Below are 16,571 nucleotides of genomic sequence, written 5' to 3'. Positions count from 1 at the left end.
AAAGCTCCAGGGGGTATATACTTTTAACTGTGAAAAGGCATGCATAGATAACTTCTGGAGCAGGTTACTGTAAAGTAGCCTTTCCCAATCTGGTGTCCTCCACATGTTCTGGACCACAATTCCCATCAGCTCTGATCACTGGCCATGCTGCCTATGGCTGATGGGAGTTGTACTCCACAGGGTGCCAGATTTGGAAAGGATGTGTTCTGTGGAAAGTAAAGTACCATATCTTTTCCTATTCACAGTAGGAAGACTAGGCTGCACACCCCACACCTGACCCAGACACTAGTCCCTGGCAGCAGCCATGTGGCTGAAGTTCCTTGCATGCCTAGCATGGAAGGTTTGGGTATACTGAAACAGCACATTGATCCCGTTAATGTGAGCTGTCTGGAAGCTCCCATTATTAAGTACAAGAAAGCCCTGGCACAAGGGGCCGGCCAGCCAGCTTCTGAAAATCTATCTCTGGGTAGAAATTAAAGAATACGGGGAAAGTGTACTAAGTAAAAACCTCTGGTTCCCAATTGTTTCAACAGCAATCTAGGCCACAGTTCATTGAACATATACAAATTAAAAATATATACAATGCACATAGCAAAAGAGATACCAAATAATGAAGAACAAGTTATTTGAGATCAATGGATTACCACCAAAAAGCTTTTTTGAAAAGTACCAGTAAGTTTTGTGCTAAAAGCTTACAGGTACAGCCTCAGTCTCAATATCAGTAAAATGTGCTACAGTATGGATCTTTTATTGTTCATACCTTACTAGATGAAAACTCTAGGATGCATTATATGTTTTATGGAGATGATCACCACTTAACACTGCATTCCCTGCCATTTCACTCCACTGCCACTGTTCCATTTTGCCCAAAACTGAGTGTCCTCCAACCTTTCGCATTATAAATCCCACATCAAAACAGCAAACTTTCTCTTCAGTTAGATTGTTCCAGCTATCCCTATTGACCAACCTCTTCCCTCCATCCTTCCAGTTGTGCAGTACCCTAGTTAGCCTTCTCATTCCATATCCCTAGCTCTATTCTTCAGTGATGCTGTAGGCAGGCAGCCAACTAAGGCCTCAAGAAGGGTCAAAAGTCTCTCAGGCTCTCTCTGTGCTGTAAATCTGCCAGAGGCAGCATTAGCTACAGACACTGCTGTCTGGCCCATCCAAGCTGCAAACAAAACAGGGTGCCGCTGCTGACTCATGCCCCTGGATTGTTTGTGCTTTGCTCTGGCACAGAGGACCGCTGAGTTCCGAGTTTTAGCATCCATGTCTCCATGTCGGCCACCCACCACAGGCAGAAACCAGAGCCAGGAGGGCCATGCCCCCTGTCTCATGGTCTGGAAGGGCTGAAACAGACTAGGAGCCACAGGGATTGGGTTTGCCTGCCTGCCTTGTTATACAAGGCTGATGTTGAAATCTGAAAAGAAAAAACAGCATATTAATTCATGGAGGAGGACTATCAATTCTTCTCTTATACTGAAAACCTAGACCAGTAGATGCAGCAGCAGGTGAACAAATTGAGCTGTTTTTTTCACATAACACGGCGCAGGCAACACGCAGGGTCAAACTACATCTGATCCTAACTGTATGGTTCCGCTCTTGAGTATGTATACAGTTTTGGCCTTTACAAATTGTCAGCAAAGGCTCCACCCATCTGGAACCTAGCAATGCGGGAGGAGGGCAGGCGGCTTTAACCCTTTGCCACCTGCTGAGTTCCTAATCCAGACCAGCAACCCTGTGCCTGCAATTTGCATTTTAAAAAAGTCATATTGGAACTCATGCTTCATGTAGAGAGCTGCAGCACCAACCCAGACAGACTTCTGAAAGTTGTCGGCAGCAATTCGGATCTGTTTCATTCCTTGCCACTGCTATTATTCTTGGCAGGCTAATGCATCTCGTAGCAGGAGAGGGCAGAGCTCTCTGCGCTTGCAACCCCTCTCCTGCCAAAGAACTGCTGACAGAAGCACATTAAGCAACCCCTTAAACAGGACCCATCATTCGTTAGCCACTGCTCCAGTGAACAATATATGCACAGCTTGGATTTCAAATCTGGAGGTATTTGACATTAAGCATCTTAAGGAAGCATGGAAGCCTTCCCCACTAAACACTACCCATCATGGACATTTCATAGGTCTTTTACTATCCAATGACCTTAACTACTAATGAAGGAGGAGGGACGAAGCAATGCTAAGGAAGAGAGAATGGGACTTCTGCCCAACTAAAAGCTTGCGTAAAGCATGCCGTGTGGTAGTATTAGGACATGAAGAGGGTTCTGCGTCACACATTGCAAAGTGGATGCTCAGAGCAAGGCTGTGATAAGCACAAGTGCTGCTGGTTTAGAGATGCTTGGAACAAGGATTTAGGGAAATGTGTAGGATTTAGGAACAAGGATTTAGGAAAATGTGTAGGAAATCACAATTTGCCACTTACTGTTGGCTCTCTATACGTTTGTCTTTGGAATGAATCACTTCTGATATATTTTTTTGAAGCATAGTACAGTAAATAGTAAAGTCTCAACCCTATAGGAAAACAGAGGTGCAAGTAATCATGGTTTTTCCAGATTACGCAAAAGCTTTTGTGCAGACAAGTCTGAAAGTAGAGCAGAAATAGTGACAGATTGTGAAATGCAGCATGTGCCTCACTTCCTCTTCACACTGTTTTTTATAAGCATATCACACATAAATAAACGCACCAATACAAAAATATTTATTGGCTAACATAGGCCAGCACAACACATTAGGCCCTGTCCGCTAGAACTATAACCAGAAATTTATTCAGTTTATGTGACTGTTTACTGGTAATATGGAAGTATAGCTCCCCACCTCTCTCTCCATGTGTGTGTGTGTGTGTGTGTAAAGAGGGAAACCGTGGCTGCCATTATAGGCCTAACTATGTACACAATCAGAGCATGTTACAGACATTGCCAAGGGACAGGGGAGCTAGTGGTTGACGACAACCAGTACCAGCAGAAGTTCGTTACTGCTGCACATAGCCTGGAAAATGAACCACATTTTATGGGACTCAGCCCCAAAAATATGCTAAAACATGGTTTATGAAATACTCACTGTCCAGGATCAGCACCCGAAGAATAAGCAAGGAGAAATAACTAGGATAGGCATCTAGGAAAACATTTTTTTTTTAATCTTGGTTTCTTTCTGTCTACAGTTGCTTTGCTCTCCCAATACCTTACATTCTCTCATACGCTTCTCTACTTCTTTCCCTGTTTTATGCTGAAGCCTTTTCAGAACCAACCAATTGCTGAATATTTTCCTCCCCCTGCCATCCCTACCTGAGGTCTTTGGCTCCATCACAACTGGAAAACCAATGATCTGATGATACCCACAGCCTCACTATCCCACTACCATTGCAGACAAGAAAAAGTTGCCAGAACCTCAGCTCTAAAAGCTGGGTTCTGTGGACACTGAATACAGTATAACACTCAACGGATTTTAAATATTATTTAACAAAATCCACAGGCAGACAGGAGGAATGGAGACAGCTAGTGTGGTCACACACAGCGTGATTCCAGTAAGAGATTGCACGCAGAATACTCTGGCGCGTTCCCTCAGAAGCATCTCATTTTGAGCACGAGTATCCAAGCAAGCAGCTGCTGGTTTGCTCCTTCTGGGAAAGACTACATAGGAAGCGCAGGGTTTCTCATGCCATTTTACAGCGTCAAGAGGGGAATTGATGCAACCGCAACAGTTGTCTGACTATTTTACAGTCTACCCAGGGTATAATCTCAAGCTTGCTTGGAGGTGCTGTCAGAACAGAGTGCCAAAACTGAGCCAAAAAGCTACTTGACTTCAGGGCAGATACTGGCGGTGGATGGGCCAGCAACAACAACACTGAGGGGTCCTGAGGTGGGGAGGGAAACCCAAGAAAGCTCCCCTCTGGTAAACAAGGTGCATTTAATGGGGAAAGGGGCATGTTCATGCTCAGACGTCTTTTCTGCATGAAAGTTTAACTGTTCAACTTCTGTCTATTTCTGTTCCTCCATTCCTTGAAGATACAAGGAGCTGAGAAAGGGCAGTATTCAGCTAACTGCACAAGGATGACCACTATCACAACAGGTCTCCCCAATCCCAATCTCCCCACCCCACCCCCCATGTCCCTAAATCTGCTCTGGAAGGTGGCGGGAGAAGGGGGAAATGTTCTGCTGCACAAAGAGAAATCCTTGTGCTGATAGAACAATCACTTTAATGCTGTGTTTAATATAACCCAAAGTCTTCGATGCAATGAGAAAATGTCAGAAGAAATGCTGACTTGCTGGGTTAGGCCAATGCCCCCATAGAGTATCCTGTTCTCATAGCGGCCAACCGGATACAATCAAGACATGAACATAACAGCACTCTGCGATTCCCAGCAGCTATTATTCAGAGGCATACCACCTCTGAATGTGGAGGCAGAAGACAGCCATTGTGGCTTGTAGCTGTTGATAGCATTATCCCTACATGAATCTGTCTAATCCTCTTTTAAAGCCATCCATGTTGGTGGCCATCACTGCCTCCTGTGGACGACTTCCATATGTTTCATCATTTGAAATCAAATGTTTGACCATGTTGGATTTCTTCTGCAATTGGCCATTTACATGTGTGTAGAACATGGAGAACAAAAGGCATGAAAGCTAGACTGGGTCACACACCCCAACTCAGAGAAGCAGCTCGAAAACCTTATGCAACACCATCTCCCTAATTCTACTGATGGAACCTCTACGCAGTGGCTTCCTGTATTCAGTGCTGCAGCACAAAGGAAGTATATCTGCAATATTTTCAAGTATGGAGGAAGCATCAATTGAAGAATGCTTTCTAGAGTATCTGTGGCAAGACTGTGCATCAACTCAAGCAGACTATAAAAGCTACACAAACCCCCTTTCAAAGCACTGCAAAAGACTACAGAGAGGCAACACAGATGGAGGGTGGTTCATTGTAGAGTTCAGGGGTTGGGTGTGCATTTGTTGTAGCGAAGAAACATGAAGAGGCCCAGCGGTCCACAGAACTAGGGTTGAAAACACCTAAAACCGACACCATGTTTTGAAGGGGAACAAGTAAGAAATAATAGCGCCTCCAATTCTAAGTTACTGGTTTGAATCCAGCCTGAGTCATTAAAATCGAGTGTTTCCATCTCATGGCTATCCAGCTAGATGCATGAAATGAGTTTTGGAAGAGCTTGCTTCGGTTTCTGAGAAGGAGCAGTTTATGATCAGCTTACATTGTAAAAACTGCTGCCACTGCAGACTTTAACCAACACCTCCCCCTTTCTGGCAGTCTTAGTTAGAAAGCAAAAATAGGAAAGATAGACTGAGCATCCATGGCAGCACTAAGGAGGAATGGTGGTATGTCAGAGAGAGAAATTTATTCACAAATTATTATAGAGAACATGGTGCTCATTTCTAGTGAACTTTCAATATCCACATACAGATGAGTGCAAACAATCGGCAGCTCCAGCACTGCAAAATTGAGCAGCAGAACTGCCTCCTGGGACAAATAGTTAAGGCAATGGCTTGCTACTAGACTAAGTTCACCAGAGCCTAGCCAGACATACCTGAGTTCCAAGAGAGGGTAGCAAACACTGACTGCTCGTAAGATTTGGAGATGAAGTCTATAGGAGGTCAAAGGCTTATAATTTCATGTAAGGTCCATAGAAAGTTCAACAGAAACTGGCTGACTCTAGATATCTGAATGGGAGCTGAAACAACAATACTGTTATATCAGCAACTACCAGTGGAAGATTTAAGATTTAAATGATCAGCTGGACACATTCTTTCCCATCCTGAATGTAGTAAAACAAAGGGTGCTTCCACATTAGGTGGAACTGCCATGCTTTGTGGATTCACTTTTTACAGGGCATCTACACAACTTCATCATCTGAGCATTCTCATCCTCTGGTTATCCCATCTCTCCAATGGTAGAAAGTCTGGCTTTTTCAAAACAGAACAATCTCCAAGCCTTTAGCATTACTCTTTTTAAAGTCATGCGGTTTTTGACAAAGGCAATGACATACTGAGAAATTAAACCTATCATAGCTCAACAAACATTCATTACAGTATAACCCTTTGCAGTGGACGCCATATTATGAACCAGGTTTTCCTCTCACATAATCTTTTAATTAGCACTAATACCGGTACACTTCAAAAGAAAGAAAGGAAGAAAGGAAGAAAGAAAGAGAGAGAGAGAGAGAGAGAGAGAGAGAGAGAGAGAGAGAGAGAGAGAGAAAGAAAGAAAGAGAGAAAGAGAGAGAGAAAGAAAGAAAGAAAGAAAGAAAGAAAGAGTATAGTGCTATAACACAATAATGCTATAATGTTATTTTAAAACATTAACACCCGTTCTGGACCATCCAGCATTCTGTTTTAATGACAAATACCTCCAGTATTGATGTTGGAAACTAAAGGGAATATATAGGATCAAATATATTCTGCCTAATGGTTGTCCTATTTCAGCAACTTCATTAAAGGAAAAATTAAACAATACCCTGCCTGGCTCTTGCTGAGCAAAGGAGAAGGTCACTACTCCCTGACACTCTATGAATCACTTTGTCTTAATGCTACCTCAAGTAATAAGAGCATGGCTTCCAATATACAGTGGTACCTCTAGTTGTGGACTTAATCCGTTCCGGGATGCTGCTCGCACCCCGAAAAGTCCGCAACTAGAGCGCCTCTTCCACACATGTGTGTGGCGCGATCAAGCGCGTCTGCGCATGTGCGAAGTGCGCAGATCGCTTTTGTGCATGTGCAAAGCACGCAGATCGCTTCTGCGCATGGTGAACCCAGAAGTAAACACTTCCGGGTTTGCTGCATTCGTAAGCTGAAAGTCCGCAACTAGAGGTACCACTGTATATAGAATTTTACTTAGCATGGAATCAGGCTCTTTTCAGGGACTATGATTAGTATGGGAGAGTGAGCTGGGTTTCACAATAGAGGAACAACTGTGGTAAGATGTGGTCCAAACCCCCCACTTAAAATGATTTCTGTAAGAATACAGGAAGTCACGCTGAAAACAGTGTTAAGATGGCATTACGCTGAAAACAGTGTTAAGATGGCATTGGACTCTACTCTGCCTATCCAGAATTAGCAAAGGTTACTCTAATTTTTGTTGGTGGGGTTGTGGAAACATTGGACCATTGCTTCATATGTGGTGGAATTGCTGCATAGTTCAGAGTTTCTGGACCCCAATTTTTGACACTATTTCCACCATCACCTCCTAGTGTTCCTATCCTTGTAGTGTGGTACCAATTCATCCACTATGCATAAATCTCTGTTTATGCTTCTTGCCGCAGCCAAAATGCCAGTGGTTTCCCACTGGAAATCCGACTCACCTGCTTCCCAACAGAGGCGGCTAGCAAAAGTATGGGACATTGCACTTCAGAACACCTGACATACAAGCGGAGAGCCCTTAATGGTTCATCAAAAATAGACAACTTTTATTTTTATTGGTATAAGTTTTTCTCCTATGTTAACTTATCTGCACAGCCCACTAAACCTCCTGCTTTACAGATAAATAAGTGGAGAGGCTTTATTGAGAACTAAATCGACTCATCTTTTTCTTCTTATATGTGACAATTGTATGCAGCTTTGCACTCTCAATTGTTTCCTGGTTTTCCACTCCCCTTTGTATTCTCATTTTATTTTTCTATTTTTATATATTACACTTATCATTCTTACTGCAACTTTATGTGCTATGTCAATAACCATTCTGACAAAAAATAAATAATTTAGAAAACAACTAACTTATAAGGGAAGGGAGACTCTGAGAATGGGTGCCTGAGTCAGCCTATCCCTTCAGTCTCCAGTAATTCCAGCCAGTTTCTCCACTGCTTTTCTCCAGTTCCTCCTGCTTTTCTCTTTGGTCTCACAGGGAGCAGGACAGTAGAATAAAAACAGGCATATCTGCTTAATGTGATAGAACTCATCATAACCTGAGAATCAGAAAATGCCATTTGTTGTGATTTATTGATCTGCCCATGAGCTCACATACGAGGCAAAAGCCAAGGAAATGTAGAGGGTGGGGGGTGGGGATTGCATGTGCTGTGTGTGAAGCAAAAGAATTACAGCAACACGATAACACCTCTTCAGTAATTAATTGATAAAAGTGATTCTTTTAAAAAAAATCAGAGGGATCTTCAAGAAGGAAATAAAAGAGAGAGAAATCTTTTTCTTAAAGCAGGACAATGTGGAGGACAGCTGAATATCAAAGGCAGAAAATGCTACCGTATGCATAACGAATGGCACAGATGGGAAACAGCAGAGGGGTGTGGAAGTTTAGCAAAATGATTAGTATTTGATAAATGGAGGAACCGAGGAACAGAACAGGTATGGGGCAAGATCACAAAGAGATTTAAAGGTTAGAAGAAGTTTAAACTGTATAAAGAACAATAAAGAAAGCCAGAAAAAAGAAGTGTATGGTTATATACCATGATGCAACTGCAAAAAATAAATAAGCAAAAGAATTATTCTCAAAGCACGGTAGCTGAGAGGCAGGAAGACAAGTAAGCAAAACATTACTTACTCACCAACAATTAATAAACACAAGACAGAATGAGAGTCTGAAAAGGGGTTATGGTAGAATCAGTAGGTAAGAGGACAAATCTGAGAAGTATTAAAGGGGGGAATCTTGCAAACAGTATTGTGAGCTGAGAAAGAAAGAGAAGCATTAAAGGCAATGCCCGTACTGGACAGCTGATAACTGAGAGACAAGGAAGAAATAAAAGTGAGAAACACTATACTTCTATCGTTTGAGTTTAAGACAATGATCAGACATGTAAACAGAAGTAGCTATATGAAAATTTGAAAGACGGAGGGAACAGATGCTGGATTTTGTGAGGATACCATCAGAAATATTGTAGGACAAAGAACAGTCAAATTACCCAGAGGAAGAGGATAAAGAAGGACTGAGCTTGAGAGAGTCCAAAAATAAAATAAAGAGGAAATTGAAGCGAGTCACTGACCTCATTTGCACATTATGGCAAACCATCGTCTTCCATGAACCTATGATAGGTTTGTATCTTTGAATCATATGAATCGTATGGAAGGTTCTCTCCCTTTTAATTAGATCATTTCCCCATGAGGACAATTTCTTCTACCAGAGCCTGATACAGTACTATTCATGCATTCCATTTGAGAGGAAATTCCTCTCCTTACTCTACTGCAGGGGTCCCCAAACTAAGGCCCGGGGGCCAGATGCGGCCCAATCACCTTCTAAATCTGGCCCACGGATGGTCCAGGAATCAGCATGTTTTTACTTGAGTAAAATGTGTCCTTTTATTTAAAATGCATCTCTGAGTTATTTGTGGGGCCTGTCTGGTGTTTATACATGAGTTGAATGTGTCCTTTTATTTAAAATGCATCTCTGGGTTATTTGTGGGGCATAGGAATTCATTCATATTTTTTTCCAAAATATAGTCTGGCCCCCCACAAGGTCTGAGGGACAGTGGACCAGCCCCCTGCTGAAAAAGTTTGCTGACCCCTGCTCTACTGCAAGAGTTGAGGATTACTGTTTGCTTCTTGTTACAGGTAGGTAGCCGTGTTGGTCTGGGTCGAAGTGTATCTGAAGAAGTGTGCATGCACACGAAAGCTCATACCAAAATAAAAACTTAGTTGGTCTTTAAGGTGCTACTGAAGGAATTTTTTTGTTTGCTTCTTATGGATCACAACCTTGCTGGCCTTGTTATCTTGCCCAGAAGATAACAAATACATATGCTCAAAGGGCAATTATGTTGTATTAGAAATTACATATGTAAATGAAATCAGCTCGTCACATGAACAAAAGCACTCTCGCTATCCCTTGCCTGCGCAAGGCAGAAAAGAATTGTCAATAATTAGCAAGAAAGTAATTTTAAAAAAACCAAAACAATCCAAGTGCTGGGAACTTGTGGCACTCCAGATGTTGTTGGGTTGCAACTCCCACAATCCCTGACCACTGGCAACACTAGCTGGGGGCTGATGAGAATTGGAGTCCAACAACAGCAACATCTGGTGGGCCACAGGTCCCCCATCCCACTCTAATCATTAGGAAGCGGGAGTCAGATCTAGGATTACAATGCAGGAGATCATGGTTCAATCAATTCAGACCATTTTGAATTGTGCCAGGTGCACAGAAACTCCAAAGAAATAAACTATTGTGGCTAAAGCAGGGATTGGGGGGGACAGACAAATCAAAACAGAATCCTTTGCCAGCTGGAGACTGCAAATTTCATGGCAAAAACAAGAACTCTTTCTTTCTTGGCTTTTTAGCTTTTCTTAGAGGTTATTCCAAGCAACTGAAAATAAATGCCAAGGATGAGGTGGTAAAACCAAGACACAAGAAATGACAAGAAAAGGCGAGTCCTGTGGGTTGTTGTGGCAAGATATTTCCCTCTTTTACTTCGGTAAATTGTTAGGGATATGCATTAGCTGCCTCTACTTGGCATTAGAGTTTCGCAGGCTTTTGAAAGGTCTTTGATGTTTGCATCAAAAAGCTTGTCTGGTTTTGCTGCAGCTTCTCCAACTGACATGGTCTCCAACAAAACTAAGCCTGACCGTCAACATCAAACACAGATGAGCCTGTTCCTGACAAAGCTGATGTTGGAGTCTTCTGCTCTGCTTGCATAGAGCTTATCTAGCAGAATGGCTATGAGACTGAACTACATATCAGAGAGCTGTCAGAGCTAACAACTGAGAACTGTTTGTTCTGCAGGCAGTTGCCCCAAGCAGTTAACTATCAGAACTGCAGCTGGCAGTTGTTTCTGGCAGTGAAGTATTATCAGGTTCTAGACCAGGCTTCCTCAACCTTGGCCCTCCAGATTTTTTGGCCTACCATTCCCATGATCCCTAGCTAGCAGGACCAGTGGTCAGGGATGATGGGAATTGTAGTCTCAAAATATCCGGAGGGCCGAGGTTGAGGAAGCCTGTTCTAGACTGGCTTCATCCACCCAGGCTGGGCTTTGGGCCCTCCTGAACAAGAAAGGTTAGGAAGACTTCCCGTTTGGGCTGGGATCTTGCATGAGCAGCAAGGTCATCCTGGCTCTGGTGTGCTTCTGTGCTAACTCTGGCCCTGGCCCTTGGCTTTGTCACCCTGGTTCAACTCAAAGTTTCCTGCTCTTGGCTCACCTCTGAGAGCTGTCAGCCTTGACACCTAATATTTATCTCAGCTCTTCCATGAACTCATTAAGCAGCCTTATAGAAGTCACTTTCTCCCAGCCTCAGTTTCCCCCAACTTCAATAAGAGAGCAACACCCTTACTGATCTTTCTTATAGGGTGGTTGTGAGGATGACAAGATGCAACCGCATTGAATTTTGTTTCTTACCATCAAGTGATATATAAATTTCACAGAAAACTGTGAAATGCTTTGAACACTCCAAAAACTTTATGTAAATCTAGGTATTTATGTAAATCTACCGTAGGTATAGCTACGAGACCTAGCAATTTTTCTACTTTGCTAATTCAGCCGTTCTTTCTTCTTTCCTTTAAGGAAAAACAATAAATCATAACTCTTCTACAAAGCTTATGGATGATGTCATGGTAATGATTAGATATCACTGTGATGGGCATAGTATGAGTATCAGTTCAAACTACCAATTTGCCATGTTGATCATGTGGGATAAATACAGTAGTTCAGTGCAAACTTCACATTAGATGAATCAAGTGTATAATTGACTGCCCACTGCCAGCTTCCAACGTAACGCATATTCATCACAGCATCACCACTACTGTAGTGCCCAATGTGGCTAGAGAAGTGTAAATGTAGGGTGAATGATTTTAAAACAATCATTTAAACACATGCACATGATTTCTGACATCTCATATCCCAAAGAAGTTGGCACTTCATATAAATAGCCCTGATTGTAAATGGTTGAGTAGTAATTATTAACATTACGCTGTAAATGCATTTGTTTTTATTAGCACATCTGTATCCAAGAGACAAAATACAACATGTGATATATTAAGTGCAGAGAGTCTCGAGAATTCTGCAGCTTAAGCTAAAGAGCTGGGCTCTCCAACCAAGACTACAATCAGCTGTTAACTCGGGGCACTTCCAAGTTTTGTGGTTGACGAATGCTTTTAATCAGTATATTAAAACCTGCAGTTCATATGGGGACTGGGACTGAACCATCCCCATGATGATCGCTGTTAATCCGAGACAGAGAAGCAAAATCAGTGTGAGTGGCTAGCCTACCCCAGCCTCCTTTTGGCCTTGACTTCCAGTTTGATGCTATCAGTCCATCACTGTTTGGAGTGATATTGGAAAGGGCCCAACTTGTAAGCTAGAGTGTACTCAACAATATAATAAGACACACTCAAATCTGACATCTCATATTTCCCAGACAGATGTTTATCCATCTCTTTATGTAACCTTAAAATCCAATAGAGGCAGAGGGTGACATGCCTGGCAGGAAATATAGGCGTTAATGACCAACCTTCTGGGCGCTGGATGCAGGTATGCTGGTTATCACTCAGGAAAAAGCCATCACGACAGTGGCACTCGTAGCTCCCCATCATGTTGACACATGTTTGCTGGCAGCCACCATTCCCCTCTGCACACTCATCCACATCTGTTTTGGGAAGCAAAGGAGAGAATGAGAGTCTGATGCTTACATCACACTATTTATACAGCAGAAAGACATCAAAGTATATAAACATATCACTTTATAAAAAGCAGTTTCCAATATTCCATTAAACTGACCCAACATTCTAGCACAGTTAAATAACAGAATAGAGGATGGAGATGATGGAGATAGAAGATGCCTTGATCTTTAGTGGTTGGGACCACCAGGGACAAAGAAACCGGGATAAAACCCAAATCCAGTGTTCTTCCTGAGTACATTCATTTACCTTTCCCATGGGCAAAAGTAAGCGCCACTCTTAGGCACACTTTCATGTAATACTGGGTGCCCTATCCTCTATCAATAGACACACCATGCATTATAAACCCTTCTTCCCTACAAATTCTGGTGTTGATCATAGTGACTGACCAGCATTAATAAACACCGTACAGAACACTGTTTCAATGGGCAAAAACAATGTGGAGACTCGGGAGTGGTCCCGGTCCCCCCAAAAAAACTGCCATTATTTTGTTCATCCACATGACACCATTGTTTACTTGCTGCAATTCATTTTCTGAGTAATTGTTTACCCATTGCATTTCAGTGTTTTGTTCAGCCAGCCAGCCAAAGGTCTGTGGGGCAAGGGCACCCCCTAGGCTGCATTACTGGGCTAAGTACTTTCAGCTGCCTCCATAGCCTGAAGCCAATCAGCTAACCTCACAAGCTAACAGAGACACATCAGACTTTATAAAAACCTGTCCATGGAAGCCAGTTCCTCATATTGAGCAACTCATTGAACCAAGCAGCACATTAGACTCCCTTGCTTTGCCCCACCTGGCTGCTCCAGTATGTTGCCACCAGGCCACGTGTGATTATGTCTCTGGACCATGGCTTCTGTTTGCCTGATTCAGTACCTAATCTCCAGCCTGTCTCCTCCCTATGGCCCATTTGACTTGCACCTCTCTGTGCCAGGATTAGACCACAACTGCAGCCTGCTGTAAAACTAAGTTCCATGTCTAACGTTCCCTCTTGTCCCTTTAACACACACACACACACACACACACACACACACACACACACACACATGGGCGTACCCAGCATGGGGCAGCTGCTCCCCCTAGAAGCAGGGCAGCTGGAGAGGACAGGCAGGGACGCTGCCTGCTGTGCTCCGCCTCAGCCTGCTTGGCTGAAGCGAAATGGCAGCAGCGGCAGCAAAGCTGCCTCCGTTGAAGGAAACCTGGACCTGGACCTGGGCTAACTTCAGCCCACACTCTTTCAAGTCACAGCGAGCACAGCACAGAAAGTGCTGCCCCACAATGCTCCACGGCACTTCATTTGCATGTATGCCGTGAAGTGCCGTGGAGCATTGTGGGGCAGCACTTTCTGTGCTGTGCTCGCTGTGACTTGAAAGAGTGTGGGCTGAAGTTAGCCCAGGTCCAGGTCCATGTTTTATTCAACGAAGGCAGCTGCTGCTGCCTTGTTTTAGTCACCACTGCCATTAAAGGAGCGGGCGAGGCAGGAGTGCAAGCGCAGGTGGCTCCGTGTGCTGCCTTGCAAACGGCCCCCTTTCCTCTGGGGGGCGTGGACGTTGACCATGCCTCCTGGGGGTGATCCTGGCCATGTCATTGCAAGCTAGCCAATCGGGTGGCTGGGGGCGTGGCTGGGTGTGTGGCTGGTGTGCCCCCCCCTAGCTTTGATCCTGGGTATGCCCATGCACACACACACACACACACAAAGAAAATGCACAGGTTTCATTTTATTTGGTGACATGGAAAAAATGAAGTTCACTGAGGTTACATTGTGTGCAAATAGATTCTCTCTGTGTGTGTCACTTCTGGCAATTAACCTCAGCCCAAGCCAGACACACAATTCCCTTCTTTGGCTCTATGGCTTATTTTCAAACACATCCTGGACTTCCCTGATTGGTCAGTGGAAAGGATAACACTTTTACAAGTGTTGTTTTCTTAGGTCTGGTGCACCTTTGCAGCTGTTGTGCTGGCCAAGGTGTTAAGGTTACCAAAAATCGCTTGGTAGCAACTCAGGACACAGCACAGCACCAGAAAAAAAAACAGCCACCATTTCTGCAGTTTTGCCTAGAAGGACACAGGCTTCACTTACAAGAAAAGTAGAAAAAAGTTGGGTTGGTTTTGTGGGGAGGGGTTGTTTATTTCTGAGAGAGAAGGCACGAACCTTAAGCAACACAAGACTTTCAAAATCTTGGGCAGAGCAGCTTTCCCATTCTTTCTGGCTTCTTTAAGGGCCCAGAACTTAACAGATGTTTTGTTATTTGGAGCAGAGAAGCCTCTGCTCAGAACTCATTAATTTTAAGGAACCTCACACAACCAATCCACTCTTGTGAGCTCTTGTCCACTTGTCTATTTTGATTTAATAAAACAAAGCTGTAAACATGGCATAATGCTTTAAAGACTTGTTAGCCTGATTAAAACATACTGCTGTGTGCTTCCCTACACTAGTACTTTAGGCAGGCAGAGCCCAGGGTGCTAAAAGATAGTGTTGTAAGTTTGGGGTGGGGGGAGGGGAGTAGCCTGTATGTTGAGACCCTTCTAACCGCTGGATCCAGCAAGTGTTAAAATATAAGCCAAGCCAGTTTCCTGATGAGGTGATTGCCTGGGTGATGGGCCATTAAAGGGAACAAAGGAAAGGGGATCTGTGCAAGGAGAGTGGAAAATATTTAGTGACTATATGGAAAGTATCGTAACTGTACACAGTTGAAAACACTGGCAGCATTAAGATAAATTCAACAGTGTCATTATTGTTTGAGGGATGTAAAAATGGAGGACAAAAATGGTTTTAGTAAAATATGCAGGAAGAGAATATAATTAAAATGTAACCAAGGAAGGAGAGGGAGGGAGGTCACTGCATATTCAATGGTATGTAAAATGTTTGTTATGTTTGTAAAATTGAAAATTCAATAATATTTTTTTTTAAAGAAAGAATGGCTGGTGTTGTGGAGCAGAGCCACAGAACCACCCTCCCAGCACTGGTGTTGCTCTCAGTCAACATTAAAATGACAACTTGCACTAACCTCTTCTGAACCAGCAGGCATTGCTTTCGGAGAGTAAGTGGGAGCCGCCCTAAAGGCTTCTTTCTGTTGGGTATTGCTGGGGTTTGGTTTTTTTTTGCACTAGGAGGTCTGCTTCCAATGTCTATATTATAAGGATCTGGATTGTTTCTGACAAAGGTATTCCAGAGGAGAAGAGTTTGGATTTGATATCCTGCTTTATCACTACCCTGAGGAGTCTCAAAGCGGCTAACAATCTCCTTTCCCCTCCTCCCCCACAACAAACACTCTGTGAGGTGGGTGGGGCTGAAAGACTTCAAAGAAGTGTGACAACCCAAGGTCACCCAGCTGCATGTGGAGGAGCGGAGACGCGAACCCGGTTCCCCAGATTACGAGTCTACCGCTCTTTAACCACTACACCACACTGGCTCCAGAGGGCAGAATGGCATCATCCCTCAGGAGCAGCCTCTGAGCAGGTTGGCTGTGTCTACTCTACACCCACCTATCCAGCGAACGAATTTGGCAACAGGGTAACATGAAAGCATTAACAACTAGTTGCTGGCCACATTTTCTAAGCTACTTATAACTTCATATCATTCAATCACATTTCTTCTTACTCATCTCTTATCTAAGGTAATGTCTTAACTATTTAAACTTTTTAATGGTGTGTCTCACATCCCCCCCTGCCCCCAGTAACTATTGTTGCTCACCACTTCCTGCTTGTCCTATGTCCTTTTCAAGACCAGAACTTCACATATTACTAATATTAAGTGTGACTAATGTACCGTACATCTTCTTCCTGGCTGTCATTTCTGCTGCCTGCAGTCCAACAAACTACCATTTTCTGTAAGCTGCCATTTCTCCAATGTCTCCTTCTTGACTAATAATCTCTAATCCAATGCTTTTTGGAGAACCAAAAATAACTGAGTTTCCAGCTCAATTTTTGGATAACCAAAAATAACTGAGTTTCCATGTAGATCTAATCACGGCCGTGGTTCAACCTATTGTGAAAGCTTATCCAGTATCTGCCTG

The 16,571-nt window shown here is 43.4% G+C and overlaps 1 protein-coding gene across 4 annotated transcripts in view; it reads right to left on the bottom strand.

The window, feature by feature from the left end:
- Positions 1-16,571, bottom strand: part of SCUBE3 (signal peptide, CUB domain and EGF like domain containing 3) — a 115,069-nt gene that overhangs the window by 56,357 nt on the left and 42,141 nt on the right. For all 4 annotated transcript variants that reach the window (XM_035123442.2, XM_035123441.2, XM_035123444.2 and 1 more), the window contains exon 4: positions 12,392-12,526. In XM_035123442.2, the coding sequence (XP_034979333.1) occupies positions 12,392-12,526 (135 nt within the window). The remainder of the gene's footprint in view (positions 1-12,391; positions 12,527-16,571) is intronic.

The sequence above is a fragment of the Zootoca vivipara genome, chromosome 7, assembly GCF_963506605.1.
Source record: "Zootoca vivipara chromosome 7, rZooViv1.1, whole genome shotgun sequence".
Taxonomy (NCBI): domain Eukaryota; kingdom Metazoa; phylum Chordata; class Lepidosauria; order Squamata; family Lacertidae; genus Zootoca; species Zootoca vivipara.
Note: the sequence above shows the minus strand (reverse complement) of the source record. Positions and strands in the feature narration are given on the sequence as shown.